The sequence below is a fragment of the Acipenser ruthenus genome, chromosome 4 (genome assembly GCF_902713425.1).
Source record: "Acipenser ruthenus chromosome 4, fAciRut3.2 maternal haplotype, whole genome shotgun sequence".
In the NCBI taxonomy this organism is placed as follows: domain Eukaryota; kingdom Metazoa; phylum Chordata; class Actinopteri; order Acipenseriformes; family Acipenseridae; genus Acipenser; species Acipenser ruthenus.
In genome coordinates, this window is record NC_081192.1 from 65391681 (window position 1) to 65419594 (window position 27914).

Below are 27914 nucleotides of genomic sequence, written 5' to 3' on the forward strand. Positions count from 1 at the left end.
AAATGTCTAATACCATTTATTTTTTCCAAAGCTATACATATAATGTAGTCACACCAACAGCCTTTGAAAATTAGGTACATAATAGGTACATTCATAAAATCAGATACATTTTAGTACCATAACATGATCCCCTCACTGTTCCCTTTAATAAGAATACAGATACACACCTATTCTGTAAAAATAAAAAAGTACTATGTAACACCAATCCATTTCCTCTCTTTGTATACAGAAGAGTGCAAAAAATATATGTAACCAATGACTTCCACCTTTAAGTAAAGGAAATCATTATACATTAAGGGGCAGATGTAAGGATCCAAACTGCATAGTGGCCAGGCAATTATTTTACACTGCGGTCTATGTAAGCTTAAGAGCAATGCAAATTACTTACACATAGATATTCAGCAGCAATCATGATAATGAGGGTCGCAATGAGCACCGCCTGTACATCGGGCTATTCTGCGGCCACACTTACAGCCCCGAGGTGAGGTGAGTTAGGAGTAGAGAGCAGTAGGCACTGTATGAGATTTGTGGAGCACGACAATCAAACCAAATAAAAAAATATGTCAGCAGTTTTCTGAGGAGGAGCTGAGAGTACTTACGGCTAAGGTCACTTGGCATGAAATTAAGTTATTTGGAAAAGCCTCACCCAACATCAGTTATGCTACCAAAGAGGCCATAATGGACAACGGCAATGCTGTCGGTGTTACCAGGACAGTCAACCAGGTGATGAAAAGGTGAAATTCAGCTATTGGGTCTAGCATGACCTGCGGAGTGAGACGATAACGCTTTAGCACCGCATCCTCCGACATCCCAAACAAAGTGACCCTGGGATTGAATATGCGGGGTCTTCTTCATCTTGCCCTTCTCCTCCGAAGGTTTTCCTGCCTCTCCTCAACAAGAGCCAAGCGTCGCCGCATCAGTAAGTGTATCACAGCAGCCATCCTGAGGCCAATGACAGGTCTCTGAAGGTGTGTGGTTTTATACAGCTCTTAATTACTGGCTTCTACAATGGTTTGCACCTTGTAAGAGGTGGTTCAACATTTTTGGAGGGTCAGCAATTGCCCAAGTGCAAGGCAAAATTCTTACATTTCATTATAATTTTTGCACCCGCTTAGTATTCCAGATCCTCACCAGATTGCATGCTCTTCTTCATATGAATACATCTCAATAGCATTTAAATGGTTAATGATGGCAAAGTTCTAATTTGATAGCAGGTGCAGAACGCCAGGTGAAAATTCATTCTTTATAAATGCTGCATTTTTAGGCTGCTAAAGTCCCACTTTGCAGCCGCTAAACACGGTTTGCGCCACAAATCACTTTGCACATATCCTTACATCAGCCCCTTAATGTGCTTCAATGACATGAGTGTATAACTTTTTGGAATGCATGAGCAGAACGTGTTAAAGCAAAAATAATTATATTCCTAAAAGTTGAGGCTAACTAACAATGTTATAAGACTTAGTAATGCACAACATAATATAAAATTGAATTGGAAAAGGGAAATCCAGGTGAAATGTAAAAATCTTAATTTCAACTCTAAATCTATTTAGATCTTCACTGGCAATTCATGAACGCTGCCCCCCTCAACTTCACAATCACAAGTTTTCATTCAGCTAATTTTTCAGTTTAAGCTATTTTCTCATACTGACACATCACCCTATTGCTTTAAATTAATATATATTTTCTATAGCCTGATTGATAATAGGTGCTAGTTTTTGAAAGTTAAAACTAAACATACACTATTTATATTAATATTATCAGTATCATCATTATTGCTGCCCAGTAGCATGCAAGTATGCAAGCATTGGTCCTATTCTGATTCCTTCGTGAGAACAGCAAGTAGAATGCCATTAAATTCCAAATTCTTAGGTTTCCAGTAGTGACAGCTCTTTCCACTGTTTAAAACATGATACGACACATTCACTCATCAGGCTCATACCTAAAAAGAGAAAAAAAATCAAATGATCAAATTGGTGCTAAAGTATCCTTGATGAGTTATTAGGTTTAATACTACTAGGTAAATACATTGTCATTGTAAATAGGCAAATGCATGCAAATTCTTGTCAAACTGTTTTGTTTGCATGCAATTTACACCCACAAACCAACATTGTAAAGGCATTTCTGCCACTGTTTTAGGTTTCAACAATAATACCCTCTGCATCAGGAAATAAGAAAGATTGTAGATAGCATTATATCTGGTAATTCACAATGTGGAAGGTATTATTGTGATTATATAAAAGGATATGAAATGTTAATTTGAAATTCATTTTTGATTTATTTCTTTTTTTATTATCCCAGAGGAAAGCTGTTCGTTATTTTCTCTTTTTTTCTGGTGGGGCACAGACATTTTTCGTTTATTTTATAGTAATGAAGTCTTAGTCACAATATCAGGGATTACAGATCTGTGTTTAGCCCATCATAAGTTTTGCAGCTATTGCTATATAATTAGGAATACCTTTTAACTTCCTGTGTTTTACAATATGACATTGACATTTTGTTTCAGCATGTATGGCTCATAACAATATACAGATTATATTTCTATATGCATCTGTGCAAATGGTGTGTGGGTGTGGGTCTTGGCTTGTCAGCCACAAATCAGAAATTTATTTTTTGTTAAGAAAACCTCACATCAAGACATGACCAGAAAACAATCACATTTTAATGCACATCTGAGTTTAACCTATTTATAGATTTACTGTAAAAAAGTAAAAACTCAAATCGTGTTAAATAATAAATGTGTAACAAAAAATAAACTTATTGATACTTTTACCATGTATAGGGTCAAATTCACCAAATTTCTGTGGCATTTAAAATCAATAGTAAGGTTAATCAACCAGGGCATTCATTTGACAACAAGGACATGCCAAGTAATACCAAGTAACATCTTTGTTTGTCTTTTCTCTGCAGTTACTGTTTGTGTACTTTGGGTAGTCACATCTTTTGTTGGCGATTTTAATACCTGCACCACTACATTGTACTTGAATTTAAGACGCAGGATAAAACTCCATCTTAAATTTAAAGGAATACGGTATATATTTAATATACGACAACAATACGTATCATAAACTTACTTCGAAAGGCGTTTTCTTATCTCCTTTATCTGGTCATTCTTCTTGGTCAGCATTTCCTTCATGTTGCGGTATGCTGCAGTTTGCTGAAATTTCTTTTCTAATTCCTTACAGCAGTTAAAAAAAACCAAAAAAACACAACATATCACTACCAAATATAAAATTCACACTGGCAATATTACTTTGGATTTTAAAACAACAGGCATCTCATTCTTTATAGTATGGATGAATCATAACAGGTCATGAACATCCTTTAGAAGGAGGGTAACCAGTACTCCACAAGTAGAATACAAGATGCAGCAACATAAGTTGTTCACTGTTCTAAAATCACAAAACACCCAGCAAATAACACTACAGTAGTTTTGATATTTTTATTCAGGTCATGAGAGGTATTGACACAAAAAGTAATTTCATTGTCCTGACATGTTTAATGTATAACAATATGTGGTCACATGACGAGTCATGTAATCCACTTGATTTACTGTATACAAACTGTATGTGCAACAATTCATCAACAATCATTTAAAAGCAGAAGGATCTATGTGATTTCATGGGGCGAGTCAGTTTTGTGCTTTGTGGGTAGCAGTGCAGTCTGTCCTGGTTACCTTTTCAGCCATGGTAAGCTGTTCCTGGACCTTGAGGAAATCATGCTTTGTTGCCACAAGGTTTTCCTCCAGATTCTTTTGTGTCACTGTACTGGCATTTAGTGTCTTCTGGAAATCAGATCTTAATGCTGCCACTGTATCTTCCAGGTTTGTGATTTCCTTATTTTTTAACGCAAGCTGTTAACACAAATAATGACAATGAGAGAGTCTTGCTGGGGCAGAACACATTTATGATGATTATATGTACTTTGGCTATAAATTGTTAAAAAGTCAAGTCATCTATCATATCAATCAAATGTTCATCTACTGATCGATCACAATGTTGAGTGATACAGATAAGTTTTTAATAAAGAGTTGATTGTAAGTCTGATACATATATACTGCCACAGCAAATTACCTTTCTGTACAAATCCACGTCGCCTATAGTGAGGGGTTAAAATGTTATGGGGAAATTTAAAAGCCTGCTACCCTCTTTTTGAAAATTAACGCATGAGTAACTATATTGTGTTATAGTAGGGCTTCTGTTTTTATTAATTACATTTTTAGGTGCTTATATTTAGCTATTTTCGAGTTTTATGTAACTTATTTTCTGGGCTTTCACTTTATATATACTGTATGACATTATTGTTTTTGGTTACTTTCCAAATGCTTGAGACATTTTTTTCTGTCAAAATATGTATAGTAACTCGACAGTACTTGCACACTTAAGTTGTACCTTCTTTCCTTCGCTGTCTTCCACAACGAAATCCTTATGGCAACGGGCACATTCTTCCGTGGTTTTTGTGTGTAGGCATTTTTTTTACATTTACCTTTGATCTCCCACAGGTTAAGCAGGAAAATTGGCTGGGGATAGTTCACCTCACAGCAACTCCTACTGGTCAGACACTTGACTGACAAGGGCAGTCTGAGATGAGCCAGACTGGGCCTCATCTCCGGGTTCTCTAACTTAATAACCTGTTGCTTATGCTTGCTCCTAATTTCAATTTTATAACAGTATAGGTAAAATGCAACAGGTTTTTTAATAAGCGCCCTATAGCTTGGAGATCGCAGGTTCGAATCCAAGCTATGCCACTGCCGACCGTGGATGGGAGTTCCCAGGGGGCGGCGCACAATTGGCCAAGCGCTGCTCAGGTGGGGAGGGGTTGGCTTATCGCACACTAGCGACCCCTGTGGCTGGTCGGGCAACTGCAGGCCGGCCTGTACACAATTCAGAACTGCGTGGTCCTCCGACACTGCAAGTTCTGAGATGGCTGCATGGTGGGCATGCAGAGCGAAAAAAGTGGATGGCATTTGTTTCGGAGGACTCGTGTGCTCGTCTTCATCTCTCCCGAGTTAGTGCGGGGGTTGCAGCGGTGAGCAAGGTTGAATAATAATTGCACATTCCAAAATTGGGAGAAAATCGGGAATTAATAAAAATATATATATATTTTTTATTATTTATTTTTGTACATACCATTGATGATCCAGGAAAGCAAAGAAAAAAAAAACAATATGTTTTAGTTGCCATGTATGTAGTAATCTGGCATGAAAAGTAGTAAGATTTAGGCCATTCATACACCTCAGATGTCTATGGTTACCGTGGTTTTTAAAGTATAACACGCACCTATGAAAAATGTTTTGAGGATAATGAAGACAGGTGCAGGGAATACATCAAAATACGCATTTCCTGTGAACGCGCAGCACAACATACACGGGAGCGCAAACACATGTTGCATGTACAGTTCTGTGCCCACATCTATGCCAGAGAACAGCTGAGATGAAAGCCACTAAAACTTTAATACCAGAATATACAGGTTTCCTGAAAAGCTTGTGGGAGTTGCTGGTAGTGGATCACAATAAATCAATGAGATCGTATAAGAACTACTGCAACCAATGATACAGAATAAAGAAATTATTTTTATTTGATGTTTTGCTAATAGTAACACATTACAATTGATGTCCCATGCATCATAGCAGTAACACTAGGAAAACGTGGTTTACTACGATATGCTAAATTAAAATGCATCAAGTAACATATAAATCACGGTACATGTATATAATTTGTATACAGTGCTAGTTAGCTGTAAATAAAATGCATAATGTAACAATTACGTAAGGTCTATATATATATATATATATATATATATATATATATATATATATATATATATATATATATAATTATAATAAATATACTTGCAATGCAATAGTAAATAGGGATTTAGTTGTATCATTTCTTGATGATATTTACAAACAGATGATCCTATTTCCAAAGACATTTCTTTGGATCAGTTAACCCTTTCTTATGCAGTGGATTGTGGGCAACTAGAAGACTAATGGTGGTTCTTTATTTTTGGGGTGTGTTTATTTACAAACTTGCTGGGACTTTCTCCCAAAATAAATCTGGATGTAAATGGACTTGGACCCAAGTCGTCTACAGTTTTTTTTTTTTTTTTTTAATCTTACTGACTTTATAGTATAATAATGATGAGACAAGGTACTGTACATTAAAGATAGGAATTTCTATTCCCGTTTTGATTACAGTACAAAAGCTATATATATATATATATATATAGTATGGAGAACAGCTGATCAGTTTTACTTGTTTGCTGCTCATGAAAATATATACGAGCCAATTTGCACATTCACTTCATTCATGTGACAGGCAATTTTAAAATCCCGTCTCAAAGTGTCATTGGATTGTGGAGCATGTTGGCAACCCTAGTCACAAGTCGACACCGGCAGTAACGCAGACTGGCTGAAAGTATGACCGACAGCTACGACCACTGCTGCGTCAAAAAGTCTGAGAACTCAGGGGTGCTTCAGTCCTTCTGGCGCACCCGTAGAAGTGTCTGCAGCTGACGTAAGGCTTTTGTCTGCGAGAGAAGTATAAACCAACCTTAACTCTCCTTCCTATGTTTGGAGTCCTGTCATTCTTCATAGATACTCCAGTTTCTCCAGTTACTCGGGGTGTCCCACAGGGCTCTGTTCTGGGCCCCTTACTTTTTTGTATTTACATGTTACCACTTGGCCAGATTATTAGACGCTTTGGCCTCAGGTATCATTTTTATGCTGATGATACAATTATATGTGTGCACGAAACCTGATACAAGCACTGCTACCTCTGTCAGTTGCCTTTGTGATATAAAAATTTGGATGCAACTGTTTTCTTAAACTAAACTGTGACAAAACAGAAATTATTTTAATCGGTTCCCAGTCTCTTGTTTAGAGAGTTGGTAATTTTAATTTGGATATTGACAATGTAAATGTATCTGCTTCCACTGTAATACGTAACCTGGGTGTTATTTTTTATTCTTCTTTGACCTTCGAAGCCCATATTAAAAATGTCACTATGGTGTCCTTTTTTCCATCTCCGCAACATTGCACGGATAAGGTCCCTTTTATCTTTCTCTGATGCTGAAAAACTGATTCATGCTTTTATTACTTCTAGGCTTGATTATTGTAATGAATTAACTTTTTTCTGGAGTCTGTACAAGAGTTATAAGCAAGTTGCAATATGTGCAGAATTCTGCTGCCCGTGTTTTAACCCATACAGCATCTCGGGAACATATTACACCTGTGCTTTTTAAACTACATTGGCTCCCAATACAATTCAGGGTTGACTTTAAGATCATGCTCCTCACATACAAGTCGCTCCATGGCACTACTCCGGGATACCTGCAAGACCTACTTCATGTCTACTCTCCTGTCCGCACTCTCCGGTCTTCCAACTCTGGTTATCTTCCACCACCAATTACCAAGCTATAGTCCATGGGAGATACAGCCTTCTGTAGAGCAGCTCCTTACCTCTGGAATGCACTACCCAGCTCCATAAGAGACTCAGCGACTGTGGAGATTTTTAAAATCCACCTCAAAACACATCTTTTTAAACTAGCTTTTAGGGATCTGTGTTCATGCTGTATCTTACTTTGTTGAATGTATTTTTATTACTGTATTTTATTTTGCCCTGTCATTTATCTTGTCTTCTATCAACTATGTTAATTGCTTTGGGATTGGAAAGGCGCTTTATAAATAAAATGTATTATTTATTATTATTATTTCTCTTATACAGGTTCTCCAATAGGCATGTCATGAATAAAATGCGTGCAGTACAAAACCAGTACAAACTTACATTAAAAGCCAATAAGTCAATGTTATTGATGTTTTGTATCAATGTTATTGATGTTTTGTTTATTGTTAGTTTATTTAGTCCTCGAACTTAGTACTCTGTTTCAAACTGCTTGTGAAAACTAGAAAAGGACCATTGTATTATTTTTTTTTTTTTAAATGCAGTGAATTAAAAAATTAACTAAAATGGAGACTGTATGGCAGCCTGTGGGGAGCATAAAGAGGGAAAATATGAATGCAGTCATCAATTGATTACACAAACATGAGAGCTCCCTTTTCAGATTTGGGAGAAAATGTCTATAGTCCCTATGCAACTGTAGAGAAATGAAAAAACTGGTTTATCAAATAAAAATCAGCTACTGACTTGTCACCTACACAGATGCCACCCACAACAATTTCAAACCAGATGGAGGTGTGCTTAGCAAACATAACAGCTTTGGTAGCTCACATTTAGAATTGCAGTTGACACAAATCGAAATACCACAAAAGAAAAACGAACACTCAACTATAGCTTTAGAGCAGAATCACAAAATAAGCACATTTTTTTCAAATCATTTACACATCCCGTAATAAAGTATGATTGAATGTACCTTTTGATCTCCTTGTATTCTCTGTAAATCTTGCAGAGCTCTTTCCAATTTAGATTTTTCATCCAATGCACTTGTAGCCTGAAATTTATTTTAAATGTTAAATTAGTGTCCAACCTCACATCAAATGAAATGCCACAGACAATTGTTTCATGGTCCATTCTAGTTGATCTTTACCTGCCTTGTACTAATGACTATAGCTTTGAAGAACCTACTGTAGATGCTGGTGAATGTTTTACCTGGGATTCTATTGTCCGGAGTCTGGCTTTCAGTTTTTCGTTTTCATCTTGTAATCTTAAGATTTGCTAAAAAAAAATATATATATACAATAAATATAGTTAACATTTGGTCACACAAGAGACTTTAATTCTTGCTTCAATTGAATGAAGTGTTTATTTCAGTTTTGAAAATGTTTTGTTGGTTTGTTCTTAGGAACATTACCTTATTTTAAACTCCTTACATGGAATAACAAAGGATTGAAAATGGATTTGCATAACACAAGTCCATCACCATTTGTGCAGTACAGGAAGGTTTAGGTGAGGCCACATTACATAAAGTGTGGTGAAGTGAAAATAAAAAAATCTGAAAAATAAACATAGTAACAAAACAATATGGGACTTTTATGCTGCTGAGCGGTACAAAGTCAACCAGTTTCCTAACTGTTTTTTTGTGGTCACATACCCATTTTAAACCCTGATTAGCACTACGTTTCCTTTCCTAAAGTAACATTAGGAAGTTCTAATCATGAGACACTAAACCTTTCAAATGTTTCCACTGGGGAAAATTATAGCTGTCTAAAACAGCTGTCTAAATATTTAAAGACTTATTATTAAGAAAATATTTGAATATTGCAAAGGTCTCTAGATAAATATTGGTATGTACATAGGATGCTGCTTGATAAACAAATATGAAGCCAACCTCAACTAAAACACATACAGTAATAAGTCACATAAGAAAGTTGGTAGGTGGGGCTGATAGATATTATACCAACATGCTGAAAAATATGTATTATTTCCAAGCATACATTCAAACATATCACAGTTCTATATGGTTCACATGTTTATGTTACAATAGAATTTAACTGAAATCTAAAAGCTTCTAAGATGTTATCACTTTTTCTGCATTCAGGTTGCATTCGATGAGCTGCACACACAATGCTGTGGTTTTGTAAGATAAACACTTGCAGTTTTTAATTTGAAAGATCTAAATAGAAACATGCATATTACAGTAAGGCTGTGCTCTTCTTTAATTTCATAAGCATAGTTGCTGGCAACACGTTGCATCAAATAGAGAAATCAAGCCAAAATCCCCCAAATCATCATTTTTATTAGAAACACGTCTTGAGGTTATGATCTGGTATAACTGGCCACAGACAAGCCCAGCTGATATACTGTACACTTTTGTATTCAGCACTTTAATAACTCTTTCCTCTTAATAGCATCTTTTAAGGCAATGATTTGTACTAATTGTTTAGAATATTAAGTAGAAGCATAGGCTAAAGGGATAAGTTTACTTCTTTATGATATTAGGTTGCCTTGGCTAACACTTCAGATTTTATATGTTAAAAACAGTATTTTGAAACGCATTAACAGTAATACCTCCAATATCATAGGTGTGCCACCTTTACATTTATATAATAAACTCCATGTGCACCTAACTCCTGATTTTGTTTTAGATTACATCTGTCCAGTGCCCCAGATAAGCTGCGTACTGGGTGTTTTACACATTGAAAAAATATAAATTATGTATGTTGGTGGTTTTCAACCTTTATTTAAAACTGTACTCCTTCTGCCTGGTGGTTTCAGCTCAAGTACTCCTTTACAATTTTCACTCTACTAAATAGCATCACAGTTGCAATAAAAGGAGGAACAATCCAATTAACAAATGTATTCTTTTTTATTACCATTTATTTAATATATAGTTTATATCACAACAGTTTGGAACAGACAAACTAGTTGTTTAGGATAGAATACCAAACAGTAGGCCTAATTCTTAAAAGTTTTAATTACAAGTCTGCACAGAATCAAGACAATATTTGGGAATCACTTCAGAAACACACGTAATAGCTTTCTATTCAACAAATTCCAAAACAGTCTGCACAGTAAGTGTTTATCATGTTACCATTTACTACCCCTCTCAACATAATTGTGTGTGCCATTTAAAATAATGTTTACAACAATCTGGATATACTCTATCAAACAGAATGCAGCCGAGCCTAATAAATAAAAGAAAAACGTCAAATTATGAATATCGTGATTATTATTTATGTTTACCGGAGCATGTATACTTAAAATGCAAAAAGATTATGCTCCATTGATTAGTATTATTAAATTATATGATGAGTTGAAAACTGAAAAGTTCATGAGCAGCACAGCACGCTCTGAGCAGAACTCTTGAGAGACATAATTGTCAGATGCCTGCTTCACCCACCCTAACAGAGTGGAAATCAGCTCAATCGAAATGACACAAAATATGCATAGCAATGTTGTTGCACACCTTGAGTTTGCATATTATCAAGCTTCTTGTTCTTAATTGGTTCTCAATGTTCAATTGTAAATATACTGCATGCGGTAGCTAGAGAATGGATCATAGAAATGCTGGGGATTTCTGGGATTTGCCAGAAACAAGTGACCAATAAGCCTGGGTTTTTATATATATATATATATATATATATATATATATATACACAGTATATATATACAGTGCCTTGCAAAAGTATTCAGACCCCTGACCAATTCTCTCATATTACTGAATTACAAATGGTACATTGAAATTTCATTCTGTTTGATATTTTATTTTAAAACACTGAAACTCAAAATCAATTATTGTAAGGTGACATTGGTTTTATGTAGGGAAATATTTTTAAGAAAAATAAAAAACTGAAATATCATGCTTGCATAAGTATTCAACCCCTGTGCTGTGGAAGCTCCCAGTTTACACCGATGAAAGAAATTGCCCTAATGAGGACACAATTACCTTACCATTGGCCTCCACCTGTGAACCATTAAAGTTGCTGTCACATTTTCTGGATAAAAACCCCACTCTTGAAGGGTCATTGGTCAGGCTGTGAATCTGAAGGAAAATTAAGACCAAAGAGCATTCTACAGAAGTTAGAGATAAAGTAATACAAATGCATAGATTAGGGAAAGGGTACAAAATAATATCCAAGTGTTTGGATATCTCAGTGAGCACAGTTGGATCAATAAATCAGGAAGTGGAAGCTGCATCACACCACCCAGGCACTGCCAAGAAAAGGCCGTCCCTCAAAACTCAGCGCTCAAACAAGAAGGAGACTTGTGAGAGAAGCCACAGAGAGGCCAACAATCACTTTGAAGGAGCTACAGAGTTCAGTGGCTGGGAGTGGAGTAATGGTGCACCAGTCAACCATATCAAGAGCTCTGCATAACACTGGCCTGTATGGGAGGGTGGCAAGAAAGAAGCCGTTACTCAAAAAGTACCATCTGAAAGCACGTCTGGAGTTTGCCAGAAAGCATGAGAGTGACCCAGCTGTGATGTGAGAAAAGGTTTTGTGGTCAGATGAGACCAAGATAGAGCTTTTTAGCCAAAACTCAAAGCGCTATGTGTGCTGCAAACCTAACACTGCCCATGCCTCAAGACACACCATCCCTACAGTGAAGTATGGTGGTGGCAGCATCATGCTGTGGGGATGCTTCTCATCAGCAGGGACTGGGCATCTTGTTAAAATTGAAGGAAGAATGGATGGAGCAAAACACAGGGAAATACTGCAAGAGAACCTGCTTCAGTCAGCTAAAAAACTGATGATTGGGAGGAAATTCACCTTTCAGCAGGACAATGATCCCAAGCACAAGGCCAAAGCAACATTGGAGTGGCTCAAGAACAAAAAGGTGAAGCGTCGTCCAACCAACCTGAACAACCTGGAGCAAATCTGCCAAGAAGAATGGGCCAAAATCACTCCGACACTGTGTGCAAAGCTGGTACATACTTACCCCAAAAGACTTAACCCTTTGCGGTCCATTGTCGGACTGGGTCCGACATTGCAATTATTCCTCACAGGTCCTTTGTCGGACTGGGTCCAACATCATTATAGCAACGCAATAAACGGGTGTCTAGTCGTTTTTTCTCCGGAAAAAGCCGAGAAAACCATTCAATTGCCGAGTGGGAGCGACAGGAGCCGAGACAAGTCGAAAAAAAAAAAAAAAAAAAGCGTATCTCATGATTAGTCATACATGGTATCAGGTATGAGATAACGGGGGCGGTCGTAAGTAAACAAGTTGGCTGACTGAATCAGCGCACAGAAAACACAGACATTTGCAGAGCTTTTTTGAGATGTTATAGTAATAAAATAATAACTTGGATCGCATTATTGAGGAGTTTGGTGATAAAACAAGTGATCCGGAGATGATCGATCGGTATGTACGACTATTATTATTATTATTATTATTTATTTCTTACATAGGTGAACACTATAGCAAACGAAAGGGTGGGGCGGGGCTGGAGATGCCTAGTGAGTGCTTTGTTGATATGCAGGGCCATTTAAACCCATTTGACTGTGGAAAAAAATACTTTTAAACAGCGCGTCTAAAATTAACTGCGCGTGTGAAAATTAATTATACCTGACATGCCTGACGCGCAATTAATAAATGGACCGCAAAGGGTTAAAGCTGTTATTGCAGCGAAAGGTGGCTCTACCAAATATTAATGTGTGGGGGTTGAATACTTATGCAAGCAAGATATTTCAGTTTTTTTATTTTTCTTAAAAATATTTCCCAACATAAAACCAATGTCACCGTACAATAATTGATTTTGAGTTTCAGTGTTTTAAAATAAAATATCAAAACAGAACGAAATTTCAATGTGCCATTTGTAATTCAGTAATATGAGAGAATTGGTCAGGGGTCTGAATACTTTTGCAAGGCACTGTGTGTGTGTGTGTGTGTGTGTGTGTGTGTGTGTGTGTGTGTGTGTGTATATATATATATATATATATATATATATATATATATATATATATATATATACACATTAAAGTATGTACAGTATTTATTTACTCATGACTTCAAGGTAATGTTGCATTTTACTCACCCAAAATACATGTTACTCACACAGTGTCTAAATTTGAGAGTAAATTACTCAATGACACATAACCTTATCTGGAGAGCTGAACATGTCAATGCAATTCTACTACAGGACAGTTTTCTACTATTTCAACTTGATGAATGCTCCAGAGTTGATGCAGGTCTTACCTTGTTAAGCAGTTCTGACACTCCACCTTCATTGAGGGGAGCAAGCTTAGGTTTGTTAGATTCTTGGTTTGCCTAAAGACAAAACAGCTAACAGCAATCAGCGAGTCAAAACCTAGACAGGAATTCTCAAGTTGAATGTGTTATATTCATTGTTGTTTTCGATCACTTGTATTGAGAACATATACAGATCCCGTACTCTGCTTATGATTATTGCAGCCAAGCATTCTGTTCTACATCCGGGATTCCATTAATTCTACTTAATGTTCAAATGTGTCATAATTTGTTTCAGTTATTACATCCTTTTAAAAACATGTCTTCTCTCTTAGTACAGCTGATGCAGTAGAGTGTAACTATTTGTTCAATGAGGGATTTCTTAATGTGTTTCTTACATTCAGTTTTGCCGGGTTAATGGCTCCACTTGTGTATGAGCAACAACACATTTGAGTGCCCTTTTGACACAAAGATGCAATGACTGAAATATCAAGTGATATACAAAGTGAATCTAAACAAGAGTACATTCGTTATAAGTTTGTCCGCATAAAAACAGTTTTTAATGTGACATTAAATTAATCTTGAAAATACAGTTGAAAGCATTTTTCCCTGCCTTCTTTGTTTTGAATACGGTCCATTTTTTGGAGACCTTGCTAAATTAGTACCATGCTGGTTTTGAAGACATTTAAAAAAAAAAAGGGTGTATTTAAGCTCACCTTTTTATTTGATGATGTAAATTCTGTCTTTTCAAATTCTGCAACTTGTTCTAAAAGCTCCCTAGAATTAACAGAAAAAGAATTTGGTTAATAAATAACCTAAGCAATATAAAAATGTATTTCTATACATGTTACCTAATATAGTGTCCTTTCCTAAACCTCTACCAATGAAATTGTCTATTTCTGATACCTACAGTTTGTTTGTATCACAGATCTAATTAGTTTTTTTTAACAAATGTGGAAATCTGTAGATAAACTATAGGGGGTGTAAATGGATTTAGTTCCTGTTTAACAGCACAAATGTGGCAGAACAAAAAAAAAATACATATGCAGGTGGTTTAGACTTAAATTATTATTTTAAACAAAAGTCATAAAATAGAAGTTGATTTAGAAGTTGCTTTTGTAGTACTTTTTGAAAACTGCTGCCCCAAAGGCTCCTTTTTTGCCTTGTTGGTAATTTTTTACCAGTTTTTAATGCTTGCGTTACAAAAATAATAAATCTTGTGAAACAGAGTTTTCTTATGCCTGGAACAAGCTCATACAAATATGAAATATTAGGGTTCAATAGCCTGCAGCTATGACAAACGCAAAATTGTAATCAAATAGTTTACTGTCAGATGGTACAGTGAATTCTTATTACACATATGTAGTTTGCCACATCATCACTAATATACTGTAGCTTCTAATGACTAGATACACAAGCCATTTATGTTTTTTTTTTTTTAAATAGCAATAAATATATTCATGAAATATATTAAATTACTGTACTTCTAACATCTGGTTTGGGGGTAGAAGGGGGTGACACTGTATTTTAAAATAGGACACACAATTGGTGATTCTTATCTCTTATGTTTATGAATAATTCAACTCTTCTTGTTACTCTACAACAAATTGTTTCAAAAGTTCCTTGCAGCTTTTTGTCTCCAGAAGCTTTCACAAACTTCTCCTCCCCTAATGAGAGCTTTGCAAAGGCAATTTCAAGACTCACGGAATACGATGCAGCTACACTAGAAAAGTGATTTCTTGTACTGCAGCTTTTGACAAATAGTTCTGCTGGATGTATAGAACTGGAACCCAGGCTCTGGGTTCAGCACCCCTGATGCTTTTAAACCATGTCTAAAATGTGTGCTGGGCCAAATATTCAAACAAAAAACAGCTGGCTGTATTCATGCAGCAATTTCTAAATTATTATATCAAAATGTTATCTTGCAATGAAATCTGAAACTTTTTAGGAGCTGAGAACAATTAAAAAGGTCAAATTAAGCAAATAATTAGTTACATTAAGGTCAGCAAAGCTGAATACAATTAGAAACTGCAGGGTGTCAACAATTGGTTATAAAAGGACAAGGGTCTATACAGTAGCTGTGTTTTCAAGTCAAATAACAGTAAGAATTTCAACAATATTAATTTGTGATTGACCTAAACAAACTTAGTAAATACAAGTCTCCAGTCTCTAGCTTACTGCATCTGGATCCAAGCAGCCCACTGTTAAAGAGAGAATAAAAGGCTAAATAAAATAAAAGTATTTTAACCTACACAGTTATTACACTAGTCAAAGCTATTATGATGCTGTAGGTTTAGTAAATATAATACACATTTAAGTTAAACTGTAGTTTTATTACAAATACAGAAAGCGTTCTCTTTTTTTTTTTAGGTACTGTTTAACATTATATTCAAACATGAGATTGTAATTTTATTTATTATTACAGTAACATTACTGTATCCTAATTAATTAATGACTGAATTAATTCATTCCGCTCTTTCTCCCCCTCTGTCCTTGCCTCCACTGCTCTCTCTCACCTCCCTCCTATCGATTCCTTCTCCCAACTCTCTGTACTCTGCTACCTCCACCCTCTTCTCCTCCCTCGACTCCCTCTGTCCCCTCACCTCCCGACCTGCTCGCCCCTCCCCTCCCCAACCCTGGCTCTCCTCTGCGCTCCGCTCAGCAAGAACCACACTGCGATCTGCTGAAAAGAAATAGAAGAGAACCAAACTCCCTGATGCCCTAGACCTCTATCGCACTCTCCTCTCCTCGTTCTCCTCTCTCCTCTGCTAAATGTACTTATTTCCAATCTGTAATCCAAGCCTCCACTAACAACCCACGTAAACTATTCTCTTCCTTCTCCTCCCTCCTAAACCCTCTCCCCCTCCTCCTCTCTCCTCCCTCCTCTATCTCCTCTGATGACTTTGCCTCTTTCTTCTCTTCTAAAATCTCAGATATCCGCAAACTCCTTAACACCTCTCCCTCCCCCACACCCCCTCCTGCTCCAACCCCTACACCCACTGCATCCCCTACTAACTCATCCTCCTTCTCCACCTTCTCTCCCCTCTCAGACTCTGACCTATCCTCCCTGCTCCAGGGTCACAAACCCACCACGTGTGCCCTGGACCCCCTCCTCACTGACCTCTTTCAAGCTGCTGCTCCTGCTCTACTTCCCTTCATCTCCTCCCTTCTCAACACCTCTCTCCTTCAAAGAAGCCTCCATCACCCCCTCCACAAAAAACCTACTCTCGACCCCACCTCCCTCCAGAGCTACCATCCTGTCTCCCGCCTACCCTTCCTCTCCAAAACCCTCGAGCGGGCTGTACACCGCCAGCTCTCTGCTTTCCTGTCCAACCACTCTCTGCTCAACCCTCTCCAATCTGGCTTCCGCTCTGCTCACTCCACTGAAACCGCCCTCCTGTCTGTCACCAACTCACTTAACTCTGCCTCTCTCTCCTCTGTCCTAATTCTCCTCGACCTCACTGCTGCCTTTGACACTTTCGATCACTCTATTCTACTATCCTCTCTCGCTGACCTGGGAATCTCTGGCACTGCTCTGGCCTGGTTCTCCTCCTATCTCTCCAACCGCACTTACCAGGTAACCTGGCATGGAGCAACCTCTCCTGTTCTCTCTCTACGCCCGCTCCCTGGGCCCCCTCATCACATCCTATGGTTTCTCATACCATTTTTATGCTGATGATGCTCAGATTTTCCTCTCCTTCCCCACCTCTGACTCCATCATCCCCTCCCGTATCTCCACCTGTCTGTCTGCTATCTCCTCCTGGATGCACTCACATCACTTCAAACTCAATCTCTCTAATATCTGACCTCCTTTTCTTTCCCGCCTCCTCCTCCCCCTCCTCTGATCTCTATCTCCGTTCCTCTGGAATCTACCACACTCTCTCTCTCCTCCTCAGCTAAGAACCTCGGAGTCACCCTGGACCCCTGCCTCTCTTATTCCCAGCACATCTCCACTCTGGCACGCACTTGCCGATTCTTCCTGAACAACATACGAAGAATCCGGCCCTTCCTCACCAACTACCCCACCCAACTCCTGGTCCAGGCCCTGGTACTCTCCTGACTAAACTACTGCAACTCCCTCCTGACTGGCCTCCCTGCGTCCGCCACCCGTCCGCTCCAGCTCATCCAGAACTCCGCTGCTCGCCTGGTGTTCTCTCTGCCTCGCTTCTCCCACGCAACTCCACTGCTCCGGTCACTCCACTGGCTCCCCTGCCTCCAGAGCCCGCTCCCTGACCACCTTCTGGCGCCTCCTCAAGACTCACCTCTTCAGACAGCACCTGTAGAACTCCTCTTTTTTCACCTCTGGACACTTATCACTCTTCCTTAAATGCGCTTTACTTGCACTTATCTGCCCCCTATTTTTTTGCATTTAATCCTGTACTTTAGAGACTGTAATCTGTCAAGTGTTATTTAATCTGTAGTATTTTGTATTTAATTATATCCTGATGTAACTATCACTGACACTTATCTGCTCCGTTATTGACTTGTATTTTGTCATACTTGTACTTGCTAGAACCAAAGTCATTGTATTGATCTTGCTCTTAATTGTATTATTACTTGTACTGTGATTCTTGAAATGATTTTTGTTTACGACTCTATTTCTGCTAAGAAATAAATAATAATAATAATAATAATAATACATAGCAGCATACACGCAAGGAGCCCATTCCTCTGCGTAGTCAGTACTACACTTTGGAATAGAGCCAATGTCTTGACCAAGCTTCCGAAACACCTAACCATTTGAAGCTCTGGTTAGGAATCAGGCACGAGCTGAGAACCGAACATGGTCTTAAAGGTTATATCCAAAGCAGTCATGAAAATGCACCTTCTAGATGGGGATTTTTACAAAGGAAAAGTTCCTTTAATTTAATGGAACTACCATAAAGTATGCAGAAATAAACTTGTCTATGGTTACATTATTATTTGTATTCATGTGTATCATGAAGGTGGTCCAGTGGTTAAAGAAAAGGGCTTGTAACCAGGAGGTCCCTGGTTCAAATCCCACCTCAGCCACTGACTCATTGTGTGACCCTGAGCAAGCCACTTAACCTCCTTGTGCCCAGTCTTTCGGGTGAGACGTAATTGTAAGTGACTCTGCAGCTGGTGCACAGTTCACACACCCTAGTCTCTGTAAGTCGCCTTGGATAAAGGCGTCTGCTAAATAAACAAATAATAATGTATCAAATCCTTTGTTGGCCCACTCGTGGAATTTTGCTCATTTTAAGATATTTTTTCCTACTTTGTATCCATTTGTGTGTTGCCATCTTTAAACAATATAATCTTTAAATTGTTATCACATCTAATAATGCTTAACAACATACAGAAGACTGAAGCTGTTTAAAGATGGGGCGCACATAAAAAGTATGACAAGGGGCCTACATTGTATAGGACTCAATACACATGGAAAAAAATAGGACTGTGCCAACTTCAGAAAATATGTGCCAAGGTACATCCACTAATGCTGAAAGAACTCCCACTGTAAAGAAAACACATCCTAAACATTATTAATAACAATACCTGTTTTCCAGCTCTGAGACGTCGGTCTGGAGTTTCAGGTAAAATTTCTCCGCTTGTGAGAAGAGCTGCCGCAGGAGCAGCACATTGGTGTGGGCAGTGTGTATGAGTTCTGACTCCACCTCTCCGTGTACAACCACCTGCAAGCCATCCAACATATCAGACACTTCATCCACTGTGAACGTTTCCTCCACCAGCCTGTAATACAGAACAGGCACAGTTTTAGGGAGTTGAGCAAAATGAGGAAAATAGTATTGAATTATAAAATTGATTATATCCAACACGACATATACTGTACATCCACAATACCTCATATCTAGACGGGTTGAACAAAAAATAAATAAATAAATAAATAAATTATATGGAGTATTGTAGACGAAAGGCGGTCAACTCTACTGACAATTCTAAAGAACAGACTATGCTGCAGAAGTTGAAAAACAGTCAAGATACAGTCAAGGAAGAGCAACATGTAGAAAGCGGATTGGAAGAACCGCAAGAGGGGCTAGTGCGTAAAACAAAGAAACGCTGTGATAGTGGGTATGATGTTATGTGGGGGAAAAAATGGAAATGGCCTTTTTACAGCAAGGAATTGGGTGGTATGATGTGCAAGCTGCCAGAAACACAAAAAAGATTGCAAAGGATAAGGGGTTAAATGAAGCAGTGTAGCCTGTGTACGAATTAAGGTGAATTATTATTCAATTTCTTATTATTATTCAAATTCTGTCTTATTATATATTTAAGGTAAGGCAATTTTATTTTTTCTGTCAAAAGTGCTCCCAGCTATAATGCTCTGCCACCCAGCTATACAGAATTTCTGGGGTGAACCCTGTTTTCTGGAGTGGAATGGCTCTCCAGGGCTGTGATTGGACATCCCTGATGTAAATGTTTTGTCCAACAAAAAAGTGCAACTTAAGCAAAATGTAGTAAGAGATTTTATTGCGTCATTACATGTAAAAAGTTCATTGATTTTGTTGTTAAGGGTTATGAAATTGTTGGTTTGCATTTATATTTGCCACATGCATGCCCTATAGGTTCCTATAAACACCAATCTGCTTCTGAAATAGTTATACAAGATATTTAAGACTTTCAGGTATTCTAGACAGTAGTGAACTGGTACTCGAGTGCTTGTAATTACGATTGACCAACTACTAAATCCAATGTTTAAAAAAAAAAAAAAAAAGCTCAACATTTGATAAAAGCCCCAACTCGTCCCAATCAAAAAAAGACTAAATCTTCCTTAATTTGTGCTTTACAAACACTCCTTACAAATATGTCGCCATAGCCCCAGAGAGAGAGCCCCGCACCGCCAGAGCCCCAGAGAGTGAGCCCCACACCGCCAGAGCCCCAGAGAGAGAGCCCTGTGCCACCAGAGCCCCGGAGAGAGTGCCCCGCACTGCCAGAGCCCCAGAGAGAGAGCTCTGCACTGCCAGAGGCCCAGAGAGGGAGCCCAGCGTCGCCATAACCCCAGATACAGAGCCCAGCACGGCCATGCGGGAGTGTTAGTGTTAGTGTATTGCTGTGAGTAGACGTGCGTTTTGTGTCAAGGCAGTGCTGGCGCGCTGTCTGGGGTGTCACATGCACAGTGCAGCTGTATGTAGATGGGGTCTGTGTTGGCTGCACTGTGATTTGTGGTCGGTTCTGCCAACCAGCTGTTTGCGTGGGACCGGGGGTCTGAGCAATTGGACCATGTGTATGTAAATGTACCTCTGTGTGTGTGAGCGAATAGGGCTTTGGGGGGATCACTATTTAGGAGCTGCCTGCGTGCAGCTCAGGGTCGTGTTGTGGTTTTCATGTAGCTCTGTGTCCTGGAGATGTCTATCTGAGCTAAACCATTTAATAAGTGAGCGTCCATTTGCCTGCTGTTCCAATCTTCAATAAAAATAGCAGTTTTCACTGTATCCTGTGCCGTCTCCATTTCTTCCTGCTGCCGACCACATACGCTGCCACTACAATATATAGCAGATTGTTAAGTATCTGGAAAGTGAATTGAATGCATTGATTGCTAGAATACTATTTCTAGTAATCGGATAAGGTGTTAAATAACAATGAGTACCGGGTGCATTTAATAGATCACTTTTGGGATGTAGACTTATTTTGCATCTATACTTTCTACTATATATATATATATATATATACACACACACACTCAGGTCTAATGGATTTAATGGATTCAATCAAATATTTTAAACAGAGATGTCAAACAAAATTACAGAAAATGTGAACAAAAATACAGATCAAAGAATCATGATAAGTTTTCAGTATGAAATGTGACACACTGTCAAAATGAAAACATTACAAAGTTAGTAGCGGGTATGATCTCCCTGAGCATTAACACAATCCTGGCAGCGTTGACGCATGGACCTGATCAGCCTCTGGATAGACTGCTGTGGGATGTTCCGCCACTCTTCCTGTGCAGCTGCAGCCAGCTGGCGAAGGCTGGCTGGTCGCGGTTGCCCCACCGGTTGGCTTGAACAACGCAACAGTCAGCAGAATAGTTTTTAAGGTTCTTAAAGGTTTGGTACCTCTTTATCGGAATGTTCTGGTGGAAAGGATTCACACTGGCTACATACAGGAAACAAAAAAAACCCTCACCTGCTGTCTTTTAAATCTTGAAAGCAGGAGTCCACAGTCTTCAGCCTGAGAGCTCTTTTTGAGCGAGCAAACCGCATATAGTTGATGACTTCATTTTGGTGATGCTCACTGAAGCCAAGCTCTGCCTGTGAAGGTAAGAATCAGTGACATGTTTTTCAACATTGATTTTGATACAGTAAGCGGCCATAAATTATCATGTCTATAAAATACATTATACAGGTTGAGGCAAAAGTTACAGGACACAGAAGGGATTAGGCCTTATTTGTACATTCACTTTATAAAGTGTTCTTTGCTTTATCCTGTCCTAGAACTACATAGGTCAGTGATTTCAGAAAATCGGGACTTTTGCTGTCCTCAGTATTTAAGTATTTTTTTTTTCAATTACATCCTAAATTGACATTTAATTAAATGTTTATATTTTAAAGAAGGATCAATTTACTACAAGTTATCAATAATATTTTGAAAAAATATACAAGTGTAATTTATAGAAATTTACACTTAAGTCAGTAACATGGTTAAAATAGAGTGTCCCAAGCTAAAGTCCCAAAATTTCAAAATCTCACCAACAAAAATATTTCTACAAGTTGTAAAGCAATTCAGCCTCTCTGATAATAAACAGTTGTATCTTTTTAAATAACAAATAATCAAAACATAAAAATAAATGTCAAATTAGAAATAAATGCATTTTAATTCTGAAAATATCATGTCACGCAAAAATGTCAACTTGGTCACAGTTTACGGATTTCGCCAATTTAAGTAAGGAATTTAAAAAGACAGCTACAATGTTGGGGTCCTCAGAGGGGTCCTACCTCACTGCTGATAGGAAGAAGATGAGAGGCTTGGTATGTTTTTATCTTTTATTTCTTTTTTTCATAACGTATGTAGAATTGATAACCATAGCATGTCAACTTGGTCCTTAGTCTCAATTTGACAAAAGTTGTTTAAAATATTCAAACTGTACAGAAAAGGCAAAGGTTATTTGTATACTTTGGTCTAACATTACAATGAGATGGGGTTTTTTCTGCAACTGTCATTTTTTGGCGTGAAACCAAGTGACCAAGTTGACATGGCTTGTGACTAGGGCTGCAAACTACTTTTTAGTGTTGTTATTATTATTATTTAGGTTGGCACGCTGGTGTGGTGGTTAGCGCTGCTGCCTCACAGCTCTAGAGTCCTAGGTTCGAATCCGGCCTAGGGGTCTGTCTGTGTGGAGTTTGCATGTTCTCGCCGTGTTTGTGTGTGTTTTCTTCCACAGTCCAAGGTTGATTGGTCACTCTAAATTGCTGTGTGTGTGTTTGTGGCGTCCCATGCAGGGTGTAGTCCTGCCTTGCACCCTGTGTCTGCCGGGTTAGGCTCCAGCTCACCGCGACCCTCTAAAGGATTAAGCGGTTATGATAATGGATGGATAATTATTATTTAGACATGTAGCAGATGCCTTTATTATTTTTTTTAAGGGGGGAAGGGGGGGGGGGGGGGAAAGAGATATTTTGTTTTCTGTTGATACAGTGCAATTTTGTAGGCATGCACACTGAAACACACCCCCCGAAATTTTATAATACATTAATCAGTTTTTTTTTTTGTTTTTTTTTATAAAAATGTAGTCGTTGCCAATAATTTTTGTATTATTTTCTCCCAATTTGGAATGGCCAATTATTTTTAGGATCAGCTCACCTCTGCCACCCCTGCGCTGACTCGGGAGGGCAAAGACGAAAACACGCTGTCCTCCAAAGCGTGAGCCATCAGCCGACCGCTCTTTTTCACACTGCGGACTCACCATGCAGCCACCCAAGAGCTACAGCGTCGGAGGACAACGCAGCTCTCGGGCAGCTTACAGGCAAGCCCGCAGGCACCCGGCCAGACTACAGGGGTCGCTGGTGCGCGGTGAGCCGAGGACACCCTGGCTGACCTAACCCTCCCTCTCCCCTCCCCCCGGAAGGCGCTCGGCCAATTGAGCGCCACCCACTGGAAGCTCCCATCCTCGGCGGCAAAGGAATAGCCTGGACTCGAACTCGCGACGTCCAGACTATAGGGCACATCCTGAACTCCACACGGAGCACCTATACTGGATGCACCACTCAGGAGCCCACATTAATCAGTTGTATTACATTATGGAAGTTATTACCCTATAATATTTTAATGTTCATTTTAAATAATACTTGAAAAGTTAAATTCTTTTTTGCATTGGCTAATTTGTTAACAGTTTTGTTTTTGATAAAATATCAATATGTATTAGATTGTTTTCTATTTTTCTTGCTGACATATTGCACTTAATGATGTTTTTATTTATTTCTTGTTGAAATATTGCACTTGTTCGTACTGTCACATATTTAAAATATTCTATTTGATAAATACATATTTTCATTTTTCTTAATTCTATATTGTTTATTTAAAAATCATTAAACAATTTCAAAGAATACTAGTCACTAGTCAATTCTTATTCTTGTCAACGCGGTCACGGTATTGCCACAAGATTAAATTGCAAAATAACAATAAAACTGCTCAACATTTTTTTAAATTGTTCAATATAATGTTTATCCACTATACTAAAGATCATCAGTAGCATAGTTTAAAAAAAAAAAATCTTGTAAAATCAAACAAAAAATACCAATGTATTGTACTTGTCTCCATTTAATTGTATACATTTCTAGGCAGAAAATTGAAAATATATTTGTTTGCATCATTAACAAGATCAGATGGTAAAGTCTTCACAAACACTATAAAAATGGTTTGAATAATAATTTGTATTTACATTTTTTTAAAATGTTTTGTGTGACCAAGTTGACATTTGAGGGACCACAATGTTTGTCTTGTTGCCATAGCAACACAAATTTGGTGGCAGCTTGGCAACTTCAGTTCCGTGTACTCTAGGGGTAGTAAAACATTTTGGGACCAAACACTAGACACTGCATTGAAAAATAAAAAAGAAAAAATGAAAAAAAAAAAGCCAAAAAGTCCCAGTTTTCTGAAATCACTGAGGTACACCCAGTACATCCAAACAGAGAATTACACATGTAACTAGGCGTGTTAGATACAGTTTAATTTCCTCAATGTTTTAACTTTAGTGTTAAATGCTTTTAAACTTTAACATATTGGGATTTTTTGTAATCAAGAAGGCCCTCATGAGGAGACTCCATTAGGGTGCTGTTGCTTTCTATGATGCGACGCTACATTAAATGCGGATGAGACTACATGTGTGCAACATGTATGTGTATATCTTCGTTAAACATTTAGCCTAAACTCTAAACTATTAACACCCCTATCATCTCCCTATTTAACACATTTTGTCTGCAGCAAAATTACAGCCCCTTTGGGAATATTATTTATTTTATTTTTTTTAAATCACCATGACAGTGTGTCAACTCCTTTCAAGTGCTCCAGAAAATAATGTTACAGGTACATTACAGTTAAACAGACAGGCCTAATAGTTTATCCAACTAACTGTACGTTATCTAAAGTTGCTAAACAGGTGCACAATCATACTGTAGGTCAAAACTCCGCGTTGACCCACATCAATGAATGCTTCTCCTATAAGAAGTCAACCCAAATAACCATCATCCATTTATTCATTCATTAACGACGGCTTTTGGAATGGTTTGCTCTGTGGCAAAAAGAAAACTATTTGTACAAATAATTTTAAAACCAATTAAATGTTGCTTCCAACAGGACGTGACAAAATGGACAAATTAAAAAGGTGGCCTTATCTGAAATAAAGTAAAGCAGCTGAGGCTAAGCCGTGGGCGTTGTGACTCATGTACTGCTGCAACAGTAAACGCGATAGTTAAATCAGTCCCTAATAAATATCAAACAAAAATACAGTAAATCGATAACTATACGCCCTCTAGTGTGCATTATTAACAACAGCAAAAACAAAATTGGCTATTTTTTTTTTTTTTTTTAACAAAGCGATGCCAAATATGACGGTCAAGTATATATGTAGCTGTCAAACTAAAACAAATGATCAAAGTTTAAAAATGCTTGACAAATAATACATTTAGTATAAAAATCTATCTTGTTTCTTTTGTATTTCTCCGTGGCCTGCGTGTGTTGGGTTTTGTTACCAAGCACTCACTAGCTGCTAGGATGGATTTCCAGACTTTTCTTCGCAGTACTTACCATTTTAATCAATGGACAGTCTGTTTCGTTCAATGCACTCCAGGTGTGTTGCAGTTTATTTTGCAAAAGTTCGGATTCTTACACCCTTTTTTTTTTATCGATGTTGGTCATTAACCGACTGTCTCTAGCCAGCGCCGCTACACCTGGAAACGAACGGCGTCATCACTTTGGAAACCGTATGCTACGCAATTGATACCGACGTAAGCACAACACAGAAAGCACAGACGTCATGAATTTTCTGGAAAGAATGGAACTGGAGTTCTTATCTGGATCACACGAAGATTGGCTGCATATCTGTACAATTTTCAATCTATTATTATTATTATTATTATTATTATTATTAATTTCTTAGCAGACGCCCTTATCCAGGACGACTTACAATTGTTACAAGATATCACTTTTTTTTTTTTTTTACATACAATTACCCATTTATACAGTTGGGTTTTTTACTGGAGCAATCTAGGTAAAATACCTTGCTCAAGGGTACAGCAGCAGTGTCCCCCCACCAGGGATTGAACCCACGACCCTCCGGTCAAGAGTACACAGCCCTAACCACTACTCCACACTACTGCCCATTTTTTTTTTCGATACTATTTTTTGAAATGGGTGTACAATTGCTGTTGATTTTATTTGCTTAATACATTGTAGCAGATTTATGAAGTGAACGACGCTCATTTTTGTCTGTTGTAGTGCTTTCTTAGTTTTTTAAATATATTTTGTTTTTGAAAATCTAAAACAAACCCCGTTAATTTCACAAAACTAGTAAGGAACACAATGACACATGCAGCAATCTTTAATTTGTTTAAAACAACAAATTAAAAAATGCTGCTAAAATGATTTTGACGTTTTTTGGGAATACATTTGTTGAGTACTTGCTATTCAGTTATTATTATTATTATTATTATTATTATTATTATTATTATTATTATTATTATTATTATTATTATTATTATGATGATGATGATGATGATGATGATGATGATGATGATGTCTCAAATCATTACAAATAATTGATTTAATATATAGACAATGATAGCTAAAAAAAAAAAAGAAAAAAAGAAAAAAGAATACATTTTTTAACAGAATATATTGTTGCCAGTGATTTAATATGCTGTGGAAACATTTTGCGCATGTTTGTTTTCTAGCTAATAGGCTACTTACATATATCTACCTACCTGATTCCACCAAAGTACAAACTGTACTGTGTCATGTTATCACAGTGAATGGCAGGGAGATACTAATATTCTTATAACGTGTAGTAGGGATTCAAGGAAATGCATGCACATGGATTAGGGAGTGGTTAACATGTAGAAAACAGAAAGTACTGATTAGAGGAGAAACCTAAAATGGAGCGAGGTAACCAGTGGTGTATCACAGGGATCAGTATTAGGTCCTCTGCTATTCCTAATCTCCATTAATGATTTAGATTCTGGTATAGTAAGCAAACTTGTTAAATTTGCAGACGACACAAAAATAGGAGTGGCAAACACTGTTGTAGCAGCAAAGGTCATTCAAAATGATCTAGACAGCATTCAGAACTGGGCAGACACATGGCAAATGATATTTAATAGAGTGTAAAGTGTAAGGTATTGCAAGCAGGCAATACAAATGTGCATTATAAATATCATATGGGAGATGCTGAAATTGAAGAAGGAATCTATGAAAAAGACTTAGGAGTTTATGTTGACTCAGAAATGTCTTCATCTAGACAATGTGGGGAAGCTATAAAAAAAGAAGATGCTCGGATATATTGTGAAAAGTGTTGAATTTAAATCAAGTTAAGTAATGTTAAAACTTTACAATGCATTAGTAAGACCTCATCTAGAATATTGTGTTCAGTTCTGGTCACCTTGTTACAAAAAGGATATTGCTGCTCTAGAAAGAGTGCAAAGAAGAGCGACCAGAATTATTCCTGGCTTAAAAGGCATGTCATATGCAGACAGGCTAAAAGAATTGAATCTATTCAGTCTTGAACTAAGAAGACTACGCAGTGATCTGATTCAAGCATTCAAAATTCTAACATATTGACAATGTCAACCCAGGGGACTTTTTCGACCTGAAAAAAGAAACAAGGACCAGGGGTCACAAATGGAGATTAGATAAAGGGGCATT

General features: G+C 37.7%; 1 protein-coding gene across 2 annotated transcripts; it reads right to left on the reverse strand.

Moving 5' to 3' along the window:
• LOC117400552 (leucine zipper transcription factor-like protein 1) lies at nucleotides 1-26012 on the reverse strand. Of its 2 annotated transcripts, none has more exons than XM_059022653.1 (10): nucleotides 25803-26012; nucleotides 21690-21814; nucleotides 19101-19295; nucleotides 14300-14360; nucleotides 13593-13664; nucleotides 8607-8672; nucleotides 8371-8448; nucleotides 3674-3832; nucleotides 3072-3175; nucleotides 1-1939 (listed from the first exon to the last, which is right to left on the reverse strand). In XM_059022653.1, exons 1-10 carry the CDS (start codon nucleotides 25803-25805, stop codon nucleotides 1921-1923), a joined length of 882 nt encoding a protein of 293 aa, XP_058878636.1. In that variant the 5' UTR covers nucleotides 25806-26012; the 3' UTR covers nucleotides 1-1920. The 2 variants fall into 2 exon arrangements, with proteins under 2 accessions (XP_058878636.1, XP_058878635.1); XM_059022652.1 differs by having other exon boundaries at nucleotides 3674-3850; nucleotides 25803-26011.
• Between the last annotated feature and the right edge of the window lie 1902 nt (nucleotides 26013-27914).

Coding starts and splice junctions, on each gene's coding strand:
- LOC117400552 (XM_059022652.1), bottom strand. Junction 19,296..21,689: donor CAAGATTTAAAAGACAGCAG/GTGAGGGTTTTT, acceptor TCTGTATTACAG/GCTGGTGGAGGAAACGTTCA. Junction 8,673..13,592: donor TGTCAGAACTGCTTAACAAG/GTAAGACCTGCA, acceptor ATTTTTTTTTAG/CAAATCTTAAGATTACAAGA.